Below are 15,935 nucleotides of genomic sequence, written 5' to 3'. Positions count from 1 at the left end.
CTTTGAAGTCTTTGCATGTTAACTCACAGAATAAAAACATGAACTGGCCCGCAGGCAGGGTTTGTAATAAGCTGTAGTATTTGTCCCCCTCCTTCTGCTTGAAATGCAGCTCTCAGCTTTTTTTTTTTTTTTTCTTTTTTTTTTTAAAAAATGTGTTCGTTCTTGCAATGGTTTTTTCCAGATTTAAATTGCTTATGATTTGAAATATACAAACACTGGCTAACTGTGACACTGTTAATGCATTTCAGAAATTGCGTGTAAATAAATAAAAGTAATGAAATGACATGCTGGTCTTCCTGTTTTAATTTAAAGATAAGTTTATTAAGTCTATGTACAACAATGACTTTCAGAATAGCCCGAAGACTCGCCCGGCAAACCAAATCCCCTGTGGTGACCTGCAAAGAAGAAACGGGCACTTTATTAGGTACACCAAAGTGAAGCGGTACCTTTTCAAATAAACAATATTATTACTACATTATAAGTAGAATAATGGTTTACATGAACAAAACCATTTTGTCTAAAAACAGCTTACGCCCTTCATGAAGTTGCCCTGCTTGAACATAATGTGCTGACGATGCCTGCAGGCACCATGTCACTACCGTTACTACCATCAGCACCCCTCACACTGACCATGATAACCTGTAAGATTAATTACATGTATTGCACTACATTAGCCTGGTGCACCTGGGGTAATTCTTTTAAGTGGCCAAACGTGTCACTTAAAGGTTAATATTTAAGTTTATATAGTGCTTCACAATCAAAAGTAAGACAAAAATACACCGTATACACCTGTCCTTGTAAATAACTTTGTGAGTGTAACCTCAGTTGAACCAGGTGTGCAAAAGGTTTAAGGTAAACCTTTACAACACTGCCCTCTGCAGGGTTCAGACTGAAGTACAGCTGCTTCTGAGGTTACAGCATTTAAGTAATCATGTGAAACTGGAGGTTTTCACAGCTGCACTGCAGCCCTCAACTTCTGGGAGAAGTCTGGCTGCTCCACCCATACAGCGCTCACCTAAAAAGCATTTCCAGAAAGAAGTGTGGAAAATATCCCCAAATTATCCAGAGCGCTTCACAAATCTGACTGCTTCTCTTATCATGAAAAAAATTACTGTGCACCACTCTCACTTTTACAGACTTAGTTAAAACTTTACAGCTAAATACATAAATGTTTAACTATATCAGATAAGAGATGCCACCACCTTTCAAACATCCTCAAAGTGCTAAGTGCCTGCATGTGTAGGCAGATGTTACATGACAAAAACATCAGAATCCTTCGATTTGAAGAGTCAAAGTGTTTTTTTAAACCTTTCAGACAAGTCTGCAAATCCTCAAAAAGAAAAAGGAAATGCCCTCTCACCTTAGGCACTGAACTGAAGCCATGCAGGGAGCTGAATGTGTGCAAAGCGAGGTCAGCGGACCAATAAAGCTAAAAGTGATCTCTTTTCAATCTTTTGGTGAATCTGGAGAAGCCCATGGATCAACTAAAACGTACTTTTTACTTCATAGATTTCAAATAACGTAGAAGGACATATTTCAGAAAGGCTTGTTTAAAAACAAACAAAAACAACTTGCCAAAACCTCTACTTTTAGTTTAAAGGGCTGAAACAATTAGAGCAGATTCCAGTCATCTGTTGTGACTTTTACACCGTGAGCTGGTCATCTACTTTACATTTGGACAGCATGTTGTGAAAGTTAACTCTGCTGTCCTGTTGGGCATTTGCTTGGAAACTGGATAAATCACCTCATTCCTCGTCATCTGGAGGGATACCAAGCTCCTCATCTGTCCATTCAGAAGCATCCGGCCAAGGGAAGTGACCCTGCAGAGGGGGGATGAATCTTAATCAATTAACTCAATCAATTTATATCAATAAAATCCTGTTCCTGGCAAGTCTGTGCACAGCAAACCCTTTATTAGGAATGCCATACTGACACAGCTGTGGTTCGACATAATTCTACCACATAACTACTGCAGATTATCAGCTGTACTTTCATGCTCCTGTACTACCTCATCCAAACTCTCCTCAACTGGATTCTCCTGGACTTTCACTGGTTAGAAGTGGGATGGAAAGAGTAACTGGAGTTAAAGTTTAGCATGCCTCCTCCACACCATTACATCATCTCCCTACGGGGATGGACTACAAAGCGAGATTAATAGCTTAAAGAGCTACGTTGAGCTTAATGTCTGAGTTTTCGGTGTCATGAAGGTGCTTCTCCTTTTTTTTTTTTTGTTTGGTGCCAATCTCCTGCCTTTCACACTACAAGTATTGCAATTAACAGAACACGGATTAGGAAACTGATCTGTAGGCTGTTTATCAAACGAAATATTCAGTGTTCTTCAAATAATAAAACTTTGAGCATCTTAAAGTATCTATAAGGCTGACGCCTGCCATCCTAAAGGGACCAGTATACCCTCCTCATGGTTCACTTCACACACCACCACTCCAACGTCACACATTCAGCGTTCTCTTGAATGATAGGTGTTGCCACTCAGACAATACTGCCACTAAAATATTGACAAAATGCCAGTTTTTTGCATAACTCCATCAAACTCTCTCTAAACCTTCATCTTGTGGCACGGTGCTTGGAATTACTGTAATGACTCCAATATCACTGAAAAGCACAGAACCACTGCTTTCAGAAACCATAGCGCAAACCATACATTGCGCAAACCGTTCAAAAATGTTGCAAAAACCTGTCTGCAGTGATGGGTTAGAGGTAAAAGGGTTCACTAGAATGGTTTTTATATTTAGTTTAGGTTTATTTAACTATAAAATCTTCCTGCGGTGAGCATAAAAACAGCCTATGGGGAAATTCATTTCAGCCGCTCATACTAGTGATTTTCTCATTACCCAGATCACATGACTTTACATGATAGTGAGCCCCTGATGAGAGTCAGCATCTCCGAGTGTGGCTATGGCTCTCTCCTGGGAAACTGAGGGTTGGGCTGCTCCCTCTCGGTTGAGGGAGGGAAGTTGCTCCAAGTATCTTGGAATCTTACTCATAAGTGATGGGAGGGTGCAGCATCAGCAGTAATCTATGTGCTGCACCAGACCTTCACAGCGGAGTGAGCCGAGCATCAAAGCAAAGCTGTCGATGTACTGGTGCACCTATATTCGCACCCTCATGGTCAGGAGATCTGCGAGTACTACAAGGTTTAAACGGATCATGTTTCACACCTTGAATATGCACAAATTTCTTCCTTGTGCTCAGAGAAAGAAAGCCTTCAGACACTCCTGATGCGCCTTGAGGCAGCTGCTGTTCAGAACTGTTGGTCTACATAGATAACTAGACTGAAATGAACTTTGAGCTCTAGCCGTGGGTTCTTAAGTCCATAAGATCTTCAAACGTTGGTGATGCCATTTTCCAGAATTAATTTGTCAGTAGGTGGTGTTTTCACTCCCGTTTATGTCTTCTCTCTAACGTAACCTACTTTGAAGCAGGTTATCATTAATGTGATAACAAAAACCTGTATGCACACTAGACTGTGGTGTCTAAGGAGACACTGTGGATGGGGCAGTTTGATCGAGGTGAAAAAAGTGACGTCAAACTAGGATGAATGAATTTTGAGTTTTGAATGTTTGACTGCTACTGTTGTAACTGTCTTAACTCAAATTCAACTTTGATTGCTTTTTATTGTTAGTGACTGATAAGAAGTTCAAGAACCAGTGGGCTAATTTAATTACTGCATGAATAGGTAGGCATACAGTGATGTGGAAATGTATTTGCCCCCTTCCGATTTCTTATTTTTTGCATATTTGCCAAACTAAGATGTTTCCGTTTAAACAAAATTTTATTACACAAAAATAACCAGAGTACATACAAGTTGTAGTTTTAAAATTATTTCATTCCTTAAGCGAGAGAAAAACTTCATCCAGTAATGCCCATCTAACCCTAATGATTGCGGCACCCTTGAGCTTTTTAAATCACTGTGAAAGCCCTTCAGAGGTGGACCTGCTGGTGTGTTTTGGATAATTATCTTGCTGCATAACCCAAGTTTTCTTGGGCTTCAGGGCATGAAATGATGACAGGGCATTCTCCTTCAGGATTTTCTGGTAGAGGTCAGTTTTATGCCACACGTAACAAGGCTCAAAATTTCTCAAAGTTTAGCTTTTCGCGCTTCAGTTCAAATAAATTTTTTTCCCAAAAAAGTCTTGGGGATGATCAAGATGCGTTTCTTTTCTATAAATGGCTTTATAACCCTTTCCATCAGTTTGTTTCTCAGCTGTTCTTGTGTTACTTTAAAGCTTTTTGCTAGGAGTAACAATTGCTTTTTAACAGTACTGTGATTCTGCCTGATTTGACCTGGTTTTGCAGTGTTATTCTGGACTACAGCCATCCTTCATTTTCACATTACTGTTTACACTGTATCTACTCACCAGAACCGCATCAGGGTCATGCCAGCAGTGCCAAAGGATCCAGAACCACATGACACCACTGATAAGCTCCGACTCAAACTTCTGCTTCTTCGTCAGCTGCGGGTATTGTCTGTACTGTGGCTCAATGTGCGGTCCGCCACTCGCCCTGACAAACAGATAGTGTTTAAAAAAAAAAAAAAAAAAGGCACACATTAACTCAAGTTAAATAATGCAGAAAGCAACCTAACTACTTTGACGTGTTTCAGACTTGTTTGAATATATCGACGTGCTAGCTACTAACCGCTGAAGCTAACAGAGTAGCTAGCGTGCTAAAGGCTTACTTTCTGCTTGTTATTCTCGCGGGTTCACGTCGTAGCAGTCGCGCTCCGGTCCGAAGGACTCCCAATGCCCTCCCAAATGAAGACATGACTGCTTTTGTATCAAAAATCCAGCCTTTCTTAGACTCTGTAAAGATCTAGATTAGATGCTACTCCGCTGGCTGAGAAGTCACCTTCTCCTCTTGTCAACAAGCAACCTCCAAACAACGCCAGGTCTGATTGGACAGAAAGTTAGGGGTGTTATATTTCAGAGCGCCCCCTTTTGTTGACAAGGCAAAATGAAGTTTTACCCTGCTGGGCTGTGACATCCTCAGATTTTATTTGCGTTGTAGTAGTATGTAAAGCTTTACATTTTAATCTGATTACAATGTATTTTTTTTAGCGTTTGAATGACAGTGAAGAGGCACTAGACGTAGTGAAGGTGGACGAATTTAAATACCTGTGCACAAGAGAGGTGAAAAAGAGGGCGCAGGCAGGGTGAAGAGGGTGCAGGCAAGTGTCAGTGGTGATTTGTGACAAAAGGATAGCAGCAACAGTATAAAGGCAACGTTTACAAGATAGTAGCCTGATATGGTGTATGGTTTGGGAACAGTGGTACTAACAAAAAGACAGGAGGTGGAGCTGGAGGTGGCAGAGCTGAAAACGTGAACATTTTGTTGGGAGGATTAGAAATGAGTACTTCAGAGGGACAGCTGAGGATCACAAGACTGAGATGGTTTGGACATGATTAATAATAAGAAAAACTGATATTGTATTTAGCCCAGTTTACTCTCTACATTGTATTTGCCTAACAGCAGTGACACTAATTCCATTGTTAGCACCCAATTAGAAAATAATGCCTGGTACTGAATAAACCCCATTTAATTTAGGTCATGAGTACACTGGTCTATTAGGGCCATTTTAGATTTAATTTAATAGTTAAATAAATCAATGACCCATATAATTTATGAGGCTGAAATGATACATTTAGGAGAAAATCATAACACTAAAAAGTGCAAGAATTATTCTGAAATTTTCTCAGATTTATATCACAATAACACATAAGAAACATAAGTTTTTTTGTTTTGTTTATTGTCAGATAATGAGAAACAAAAAACAAAGAACTGGTCTCACTTTATATGGTTTGAGCCACCTCACCACACTGCAGCTAACTCGAGTAAATGAGCAATGATACGATAATCACATACCAATCATTATCTTTCAGTTTGATATTCAATTACTTTTAGTTACTTTAGCACAAATTCACAACAACAGTCACCTCAAAATGCTTTATATTGTTGGGTAGAGACCCTACAATATTAGAAAAAGCCCCAGCAATCCAATGATGAATATGTGCAAGCACTTGGCGACAGTAGGAAAAAAAACCCTCCTTTTTACCAAGAAGAAAAACCTGGTAGAACCAGGCTCAGGGAAGGCCATCCATCTGCCATGCTTGTACACTGTTGTATAATCAGGGTTAAAGATTCACTCTCCACCTCCGTGAACTTCCATTTCGAGTTAATTAACCAAAAAAAAGATGCAATAAACACTCAACGAAGACTAATGTAATCATTGGCCTCACCACAACTCTTTTGTCAGTTTCTCTGAACATTGCAACAATAACGCTGTTGTTATTCTTTCTTTTCTTTTTTTTGGTTAATCTGATATGGTCACAGGCTTACAGAAAATGCCTTTGAATAGATGGTTTCATCTTTTCGAAATCCAGATGCTTCTTATTATATTGTGGATCAGGGATTAAGTTATAAGTACTTCCTTTTTTAAAATCCAACTTGTAGGGATAATATCCCACAGGCTCTGATGTGAAGTGAAGCAATGAGGGTTTTTGTCACAATATGATTTTGCAGTCTTAGACAATGGAATTTATTTATATTATTTACCTTTGTCTTTATGTAAACATATGACTTAGCTAAAAAATGTAACTAATACATGACAGTGATGCAAAAGGTAGGCTACTCATATTATCATTGTGTCAAACTACTGTTCTACATAAAAATTGAAATACATAAGACTATACCCAAAAACCCAATTTCCACTTTATAGAAAGCTAGATGAAGTCCCCTGGCTGTGCCACTAGATGGGGTCAAAAGCTAAACAGATGTAGTCCGGGTGGTGTCGCTGAATGTTTTTGTGTTACAAATTAAACGTATCCACTTTTGTTAAAGTTGAAGCGTTTGTTGGTGTGCAAACAGAGGCAAATGAAGTGCTTGTGTAACTAAACATCACTAGCACTGACAATGATAGACTGACTTCAAACTGAGGTTCACACGTTATATTTCCGTGGCGAGAAAAAAAAATCAACTTTTTGTCCATTAGTCACAAACAATGTAAAACCATATGTGCACCCCTTGGTTTGCTGAGCCTGTGAATTAAACCAAAACTTGAACTTTGCAGGATACGAAAACAGGAAATAATATCACACTGGCGAGAACGCGCACGGCGCCGCCGCCCTGAAGTGCTCGAACTGAGCGCAAACAGAAAAAAAAAGTCATCGACGCCATCTTGTTCTCAAACGACAACGATAACCGACTTCATTTGAGGGAAGGAAGCTGCCGTTTATCGCTTGTTGTTGGTAGTCCTTTTCCACGCAATGTACACAGAAATGTCATCGCTTTTAAGTGTTAATTTGGGTGTTTCTTTACACCACACACACTTAAAACTTAATTTGACATTGTTACCTAATGGCGCCTGATAGTAGCTGCTCTCCGGTTGCGCCCCTCTCCCCTCGCAGCTCAGAGCCCGCCCACAAATACTAACTGTATGATGTCATCAGAAACCAACCATTTCTCAAAAATGACCATTTTCATCAGTTGCTTATGGACCACTGCTAATCCCCCACCAACTGTGCGCCACCGTCCTAACATAGGAGAGATTGGATCGTCTTCGGACCGACAACACGATGCTGGTGGGCACTACGGCATAAATGGCATCCGCTCCAAGAAAAAAATTAAAAAAGAAAACAGACAGGGGCAGATTTATCGCTGTAACCTCCACTCTAGCCGTTTACGAACATTTCCGTTTGAAGCGGGTGACGATTGCTAGAATTTTCTGCCTCCGTCCTCCCCCCGAGTTTTTATCAAACGAACCCGTCTGCCCGTGCACCAGCCGTTGCAGCGGTCCTGCGAGAGGGCGCATGCGCGAATGGATGCGGTTTTAGGGTGGGGGAGGGTGGATAAATGGAAACGATGAGAACATCCTCTGTGAACATATGATGTCAAAGGGATTTCTACAGACATGTTTCTGGACAGGGGGCCGTAACAGATTCACCACAATCATAATAAAATTTGTGGGGAAACTGCTAGAATCTCCAAGTGGACTGATGACTTTTACAGCTTACACCCAATAATAAACGGGCCGTTAACTGCAGAGTCTCCTTGATAATAATTACCGGCCATAAAACGGATATCCACTACTAAATACTAAATGAAAATGAAGAGCAACTCAGATTTTTGCAAGTCTGTAAATGGGACTGAAGTGAGTTGATGTGTCCTCCAAGCCTTTAAGTCTATTTACTTACTGATTTCTTCCAAGTTTATTTACTATAAGGCCCTCAAAGTGTTCTCCTGCTCGCCAGGTGTTAGTTATCCATGATTAAAATCTCAGTGCGCTATGTTTCACAGGGTATTTATTCCTAATATCAGTTTAATATAGAAAATGTCTTGTGTAAGGGGTTACATAACAGCTTAGTTGCCTCCTACTGAGTTGGGGTAGCGGATTTGGGTGCTTCTTTGCAGCCAGTGCCAGTGGGTAAAATAAAGTATTTTGCAAATGCAGGCTATTTATATGTATGTTATTTTGCTCGTGATAATAAAAACGTGGATTGACCTACTCAGACGGGACTGCTCAGCTGTTGCCTTAAATGTTTATTACAAAAAACAAAAACAAAACAAACAAACTGGCAAATTATGTGGGCCCCGGTTGAGGTAAAATCCCCATTAACGGGCTGTGGGATATTTATAGTTTTTTGTAAATTAATAATAAAATTGTGGATTGATCTACTCAGACTGCTCAAGTGTTACTTTTCGTGTATTATAAACAAATATAAGAGCAAATGAAAAGCAAATTACTAGGTTATAGCTACTGTAGCATTTGCACTTGATGTAAACTTCCTATGTGGGGTCGTGTTGAGGTAAAATCCCCATTAAGAGACTGCAGGCTATCGCTTCTTCTTATCCTGAGAGGAAGAGGAGGAAACAGGAGGGGGAAAGAGCAATTAGTTTAAACAAAACCTCCAGATAACAGCATTCCCACAGCTGACTTCACTTTCAAAACATGATCTTGGAGATAGCACTGGCGTTATAAACAAGCTGTTTAAAAAAATAAAAGAAAAAAGGTTCACGCGCTATCTTTCAGAATCTGCACATTTAATTTACATTTTAAAATGATTCCAGACATACTGTCCGTTTTAATTTTACGGGCATCGTCTAAATCGCGCAAGATATATTTACTCCGTAGCGTTACCGACACGAACGGCAGCCCTCTTGAGGAATTGTCGAGGTGGACGCGCGCCGAGCACGGTCACGGCGCCCCTGTGAAATGGGGACTGTAAGCCCCGCAGTGTGTGGAGGCGGAGCTCCGGTTTAGCGATGGAGAGGGAGTGAGGAACGGAGAAGAGGCGGAGTCAAGGCAGTCCTGGTAGGGCCGCCATTTTTGCAAAGGGAAAAGAGACTGGTTTTGAGGGGATCTAATTTCTAAAAGTCTCCGTTGACTAGGGCAGTTTTAGCAGTTTCGAATTGATTTTCTAGCTACATTTGGGGTCCCCGCGTTTAAACAAGAGGCAAGGGAACCCCCCTCTCAGAAGAGGAGTCTTTAGAGGACACGTTTAAATACAAACATTTTAAACCTTGGCCAGAGATCCGCAGTGTGTGTGTGTGTACAGAAGTATTGTTTTGGTTGTGGAAACTGTGTGGAAAGCGACGGGGGTCTTACCCAGGTCCCCTTATTCGCTACTCAGATCCTCCAGAGTGGACATAAAACGGTGAGTAAACTGCATTAAGTATTAGTTAAATCCGACTTGGAAAGAGGGTATTGTTGGCTTTTAGTTAGCTGGCCAGGCACATCATGCTGATGCTGGCTAACCGTAAGCCAGTAACCAGCTGAGTTTAGCTTCCAAAGCGGACTTCTCGACACCATTAGGTCGTAAAGTGGCAAGTGGTTTTCGTTCATATTTACCATATTCATAATTTTTTTTCAAAAACCTGATAAGTAAATGACGCAAGTGGCTGTGTGAGTATCAAATTCGCAACCCAACAGTACTTGCTAGCTAGCGCATGCTACTAGCTCAAATTAGCCTGACACTGACTATTCGCTGATAGTGAGGCAATACACGAGACGTCATACAAAGTTATCAGGTAAATATTATTTACAAGTGATCTCCTTGTTTTTTAAAAAAATAAATAAAAATATGCCTTAACACCAGAAACATTGAGACAAGTGTACCTCACAGCCCTTCGTCCAGTCAACAACATTCAAGGCTGCCAACCGTGAGCTGCCTTTAAAATCTTTAAAAGCAACGGTTTTACAGCCGTTTTTTGCACGTTGACTCGGGATAATTGGAGCCAGATAGGGAGTCTCTTGTCTAGTTTGACACAGTGACACTGCAGGCCATATTGCGCACACTTTCGTGCCTTTTTGTGTGTGTAAATAATACCCTTCGAATACAACCGCTTTATTCATAATCAGCTAAACTACTGCACGTACTGTCTATCAGCAGATGCGATAGCTCACTGAAAACGGTATTATTTCATGAGTGTTTTTTTTTTTTTTTAAAAGCTTGAATCCGTCGCAGTAGCGGCATCTCTCATCTCTCTTTAGCCATAGAACGGAAACATTATTTCCGTTCATGCGTTGAAAAAAGCCCCGAAAGAAAATAAAGCATTTTACATGCAGCTACACCGATTTTTATGAAGTTGTTCTTACGCAGTAATCTCGCAGGCTTTATAAAGAAGTTGAGAGCACGTCCGGTGTCAAACGGAGAGAAACTGGCGACTCTTCTTTTGTTACACTCTGACTTAAAAGTGCATTTCGCGATGATCACTTAATTTAGATTCAGGGTGTATTGGGTTCAAATGCTGCAAAGCGTGGGGGAGGGGATGTTCCTTTTGGGCATCTCGCCCCATCTACTCCAGCTGTACTAGCGATTCAAGCTACGCAGAATTAAACAAATGAAGGAAATTTGTCGCTTTCCCCTCACCTGGTATAACCGTGTGAATGCGCAATCAGCTTTGGTGGTGGTGTTTTTGTGTCTTAACGCGGATGTTGTCGCTCTTTCCTGTCTGACAAGCAGCGTATTAATTCGTGTCGGCTAGTTCGCTGTGCTAACTATACGCTGTTTGTCGTCGTTACATTCCGAGGCTATTTTTGGCCTCTATTCACGGCACAGATTTGAAGAGATTCCCCATATTTTCTGCTAACATTCAAATTTAAAAAAGGCCTTGTAGCCTTATGTAGCCTTCTAACATTACACTTTTAGAGGCCAGTGCTAGCCGATTAGCTCGCTGGCCTCGTTTTCGACGAATTCACACAAACCCCTACTTGTAACAACACAAAAACTGTACCGACAGAGTGATACTCAAGGTAGAGTGTGTGAAAGGCGATTGAATGCATTCTTGGGGGGGTTTCTTCCCATGGCGAGGCTCCCTTGGCTACACGGTTGTCTCGCCGTCCAGAGAAAAAGCGCTATGAAAATGGCGACAGCGCCAGGGTGTTGTGGTAACATAATAGCAACGTTGTACCCTCCACACCCCTATCGACGGGGACTGACTGCAGCGCCGACGTACTCACTGAGGAGCAACTACACAACACATGCTGTTTATTTATTTTGTATTTAAGTTGGGTTTATAATAGCGTGAAAGAATCCGGATCATACATCGGCATCATTGCGCTTTTTGCCTTGCTGTGGTAATAATTGCTGGTGCTGTTTCCTGTTCCCAAAACGAATTACATAGCACCCCTGTAACGTGCGTCACTTCTTGGGCGATTTTCTTGAGTTTTAATGCTGGGGCACTATTGATGTTACCACAGAAAATCCGAGACTTGTGTTTGACATAGAAGGGGCATGTTGGTGTACTTTTCAAGTTTCAAAACGGTGCAAAAACGCAACGACATCAAAGGACATTAGATAGAAGACTTGCTCTTTTTGCCGCATCTCACCTGAGAACCGTAAACAATATTATGCAGTTTCTCCATCACCATAGTGGGTTTCATTTCCTCTTCATTCGCTTTAGTGTGACAGAAGTGCACCCAGTGTTCTAAGGGTCTGAATATGTTAGCTGTGATGGATAGAATTGTAAATTTAAATACATATGCGTGAATTTTCCCAGCTCAAACTGTTTAGGGGAAATTGTTCTGCATGTAGTTAAGCCTCAGAGAATGTTGCTTTGTATTTTCCTGTCATTGAGCGTGAGTAAATTAAGCCCTACATGTTTTGTTTTTTTTCTTCTTCTAATAGTCTTAGTGATTCTCCTCTGGTAAGTGCAAGATGAGAGTCACAAGAGATAGCTGTGCTTTTGCACTTTATGTTCAGATGAAATCAGTTTTATTAGATGCTGTAAAATGCTGGGTATGTCTCAGTGTGGGAGTGATATTTATGTTTTCTCACATAATACAATACCATACAGTTGCACAACACTTAATGCCAAGTATTTGGTAGTAAGAAAAACATTGCCTGGATCGTGTCACATAGCAGTCTTGCAGACTGCCTCAGTACTCTCCCGTGTAACGGGATATGTTTTAAATTAACTGTAATACTAATATGTTTTGTGTATGCTTTGTTTTTTTTTCATGTCAGACAACATAATTTTGCGCATTAGTTTTCTGGCGATTTCAAAATTAAAATGTGGAGGGAAATGAGTCAAAGCCAGTTTCCGGGATACTTTTTTGAGCTCATGGCACAGCTGTCCTTTCCTCTACTTTACCCTGTGGGAAAAACTCTGGCACTTTGTTCAGCTCAAATGCCTCTTCGAGACTCTTGCCAAGAAGCTTTTTTTGTCTTTTACCCTGATCATTTTGTTACGATGTGTAAAGTAGAACATCTTCCATGTCAGAGAAAGCATCAGGTCTTTCTTAATAAACTATCAACCCACTTTAAACCAGGGCGACAGTGACTTAAATTGAAAAAATAAAGGACCATTCATATACTAAAGTATGAATCAAAACATAGTTAAAGGTTATAGTGAAAGTATTTACATGACAACATAAAAAACCCACCTAACTCAGCCTTTAAATGAGCCTACGCCAATTTTCTGTTATACCCCACTGCATAGCTCAGTGATGAAATGAGTTCAGTAGCAGTACATACCCACAGTTGTCATTCCTCAGAATAACGTTGCCTCTTATTGGATTTTTCGGCTGTGCATTGTTTTCCTTTTAGGGTCTTGCAGGTTGGATCAAAACGGCCATGTTGTATTTTGCCTTTGTGTGCACTTTTTATTGTTTTAAACCTTAATACAGACTTAAGTGTAAGGCCAGGAGGAATAATGCATGACCCAACCCATCCAAACCTCTGGGAGTATACTATCTGATGCTGTAATGAACCCAGTTTGTCTCAAAATAAGATTAAGTGTTAAAAGATCTTCTCTGTGGAGGTGTTTTTACTACTAGATGAATTAGAAGGCACTATCATGGCTAATTAGTCTTTGCTACTTAATACACAAAATCCCAAGCCGCCTTGCTCGTTCTTGTAAAGGAGCAGAGGCCTCTATTCAAACACTCATCCTCTTCTTTCTTTTTTTTTTTTTTTTTTTTTTTGTGGTGTTCCCCTCTGTCCACAGAATATCAGACCAGCCAGTGTTAAATTCCCAATTGGCTCTGTGTGTGCCTGGTGGCCTTGTGCAGGAAAGCGTGTGTTTGTTTACTGTGTTAACAGAGATGGTGAGGTGAGGTGCCACTCTCCCTCTGCCATAGGGACAGAGTGCTCTGGCCGGGCAGCTTGGAGACATGGCAGTCTCAGGTGACGCACCTTTCCTCTCCCCCTGACCCCCCAAGGCAGACTTGTGCCATCAAAAAGCCACACACTAAGTGGAAAACAGTTTAATTTTTCTCAGCATACTATGCAATAGAGAGAGATGGAGACAATAAAGAAACCAGACAAGTGTGCAGGATGTCTGTTGGTATATTGATGTATTGACAAGCCAGAAAGAAGAGCCCCTGTTGTTTTTGTGCCCTTCTTTTATCTCCAGACATTAATTCTCTGAAACAGTAGCACCTCTGTTCGCCATGTGGAGCTAAGCTGTGTAGCTGCTGCCTGGTCTCCAGAGATCTCACATGTGTAGTGCCCAAACACCAGAGACGAAGCTGCCTGGCTCAGGAGCCCAGCAGAGTCACATGGTATCCCAGCTGGGAGGAGAAGCCAGAGCTCAGGTGACCTGTTTTTGTGCCGCTAGCTCAGGCGTAACAGATCCCTCTTTAAACTAGCAAGCTGCCTCCCTGACAGGTGGCTTTAGGGCTAGAGCTACTGAGGCCACAGCCCCACTACACCTCCCCAACCTTCTCCTGTTGCTATGCCTGGGTTACAATAGCATTCATGGGTTGTGGAATAAAGAGGGGCCGTGTCATCGACGTTGGTGATGTAACAACACTGCGGTCCAAGCGTGAAATTGATCATCAAACACTGTTATAATGGGTCCTGAGTGGCTCTTGCTGTTCTTTTGCCCTGTAGATGTTGAGTAGCCGCTCCCCATTTTCTCTGCATACACACACAGCTCACATTTTAGTTAGCTATGAAGTGCATTCTCCAAATGCTGTAATTAGGAAGCAGCTGCATATGTGCTTGCATTTCAGTCTCTAATCATGATAGCTCTCCCAAGTCCAAGGGACAAAATGAATCCTATTGGCCCTCGCACTGTTAAAGAAACCTGGTGTAAAATAATAGAAAATAATCATGAAAGCACAACCTATTTGTTTGTGTTCATGAACACAATTTTTTTTTTTTTTTTTTCCTGTTGTCATTTAGCGTGACTTTCAAAGTAATGTATTTTTACAGGAAGTATATTGAACTAGTGTATTTTTGCTCAGATGACAAATTTTTAGTGTTTAAATCTAGCAGAGGTTTTTGTAATGATGGTAATGTGTAACTTTGGTTTTCAATGTGAGCACTGAAAGTTTTAAACACAGTCACCACCAACCCTTCTGGCTTCCAAATGCTGACTTTTTTCACCCTTGAAAAGTAGAAAATATTATTTTCTACTTTATGAGCAGATATGAGAATGGTCAATTTCATAAACCTACTAGTACATCAGTTTTACTTTTCAGATGTTTAAAGAGACTTGTCATTGACCATACATAGCCATACATTACTCTGACTCTGGAAGCAGCAGTGAGAGGGAGATGGAGAGATTGTGCCCCCAGGGATCTCCTGTACAGGACATTACTCAGACTACAGGAGGGCTGTCCCAGCTTTGCTGCCATACGGGCTCAAGCTCGCTGTCTGAACTTACACGCCGCTTGCTACTACACTGCTCTCCCCTTTTAGTCAGTTATTTACTAGTTCTCATTTAGGGTACCTGAAAACAGCTGCATAAATACCTTCTCCTCATTGCCTGACATTTAAACGGACTGTTCCTAACAGTCTAATGAGCCTTTGGTTTTCACGCGTACCAATACATTTCCTATTGTTGCAGCAAAAAGTGCTTGTGTGAACGCTCACATCCATATCCCCTGCTGTATTGATGTATGACTTCACCTTCAGCGCTCGAGTGCAAAGGGAGTGTTGCTGGCAGCCATGAGCACACTGATTTATGAAGAAAAAGGCAGATCTCGTGTGTCTCCCGGTGGGTACGGGGGGGGGAAAAAATCCATTTGGGTCATGCTTCCTGTTACATGAGTGTATGTGTAGGGAGTTTGTTTTATCCGTTTTCCGAGCTGAGTCATTGCAGCCAGCTATGAGGATGGTGTGAAGTCACATCTGCTTGGCAGAGAGGGCCCTGGGATTTAGTTGGAATCCCTCATTTTCCTCTTGCTCCTCCCACTTCAGGAAAAACATGATCTGCTGCGAAAACGAGAATAAAGATGCTGTTGCACATAGAGCAGTGGTGATAAACTGAGGAGAGAGAAAAGCTGCTCCCTGTGTTAGTATCATTTGAATACGATGGTGATGGTATGGGTTTTCCCTTGCCGACTTCAGTGCAGTTCTGTCTTAAAAGGGTAGCTATTCCCCCCCCCCCCCCAACAAACACACACACACACACACACACACACACACACACACACACAATGACGTGACTGTGTCCCCTCGTTGAGGGAG

General features: G+C 41.4%; 2 protein-coding genes across 9 annotated transcripts in view; one reads left to right on the top strand and one right to left on the bottom strand.

The window, feature by feature from the left end:
• Window positions 1-84: 84 nt before the first annotated feature.
• ndufb2 (NADH:ubiquinone oxidoreductase subunit B2) lies at window positions 85-7,722 on the bottom strand. 2 transcript variants are annotated; one of them, XM_040035514.1, is made up of 4 exons: window positions 7,475-7,722; window positions 4,380-4,524; window positions 1,745-1,820; window positions 85-395 (listed from the first exon to the last, which is right to left on the bottom strand). In XM_040035514.1, the coding sequence occupies exons 1-3, from the start codon at window positions 7,555-7,557 to the stop codon at window positions 1,746-1,748; spliced, it is 303 nt and encodes a 100-aa protein (XP_039891448.1). In that variant the 5' UTR covers window positions 7,558-7,722; the 3' UTR covers window positions 85-395; window position 1,745. The 2 variants fall into 2 exon arrangements, with proteins under 2 accessions (XP_039891448.1, XP_039891447.1); XM_040035513.1 differs by lacking the exon at window positions 7,475-7,722 and adding an exon at window positions 4,700-4,906 and having other exon boundaries at window positions 87-395.
• Window positions 7,723-7,927: 205 nt separating this feature from the next.
• Window positions 7,928-15,935, top strand: part of kmt2e (lysine (K)-specific methyltransferase 2E) — a 30,067-nt gene continuing 22,059 nt past the window's right edge. For 6 of the 7 annotated variants that reach the window (XM_040035499.1, XM_040035497.1, XM_040035501.1 and 3 more), the window contains exon 1: window positions 9,336-9,671. The gene's annotated coding sequence lies outside the window, so the exon portion shown is untranslated. The other variant, XM_040035496.1, reaches the window with a different exon arrangement.

Source organism: Simochromis diagramma, unplaced genomic scaffold (assembly GCF_900408965.1).
Source record: "Simochromis diagramma unplaced genomic scaffold, fSimDia1.1 OVJJ01000816.1, whole genome shotgun sequence".
Classification (NCBI taxonomy): Eukaryota; Metazoa; Chordata; class Actinopteri; order Cichliformes; family Cichlidae; genus Simochromis; species Simochromis diagramma.
Note: the sequence above shows the minus strand (reverse complement) of the source record. Positions and strands in the feature narration are given on the sequence as shown.

Bases quoted from the DNA above. Each gene is read 5' to 3' on its own strand.
- ndufb2 (XM_040035513.1), bottom strand. From the start codon at position 4,785: ATGTCTTCATTTGGGAGGGCATTGGGAGTCCTTCGGACCGGAGCGCGA. The intron at 4,525-4,699 runs GTAAGCCTTTAG...TCTGTTTGTCAG, and splicing joins GCGAGAATAACAAGCAGAAA to GGCGAGTGGCGGACCGCACA. The intron at 1,821-4,379 runs GTGAGTAGATAC...CCCCCTCTGCAG, and splicing joins ATGACCCTGATGCGGTTCTG to GGTCACTTCCCTTGGCCGGA.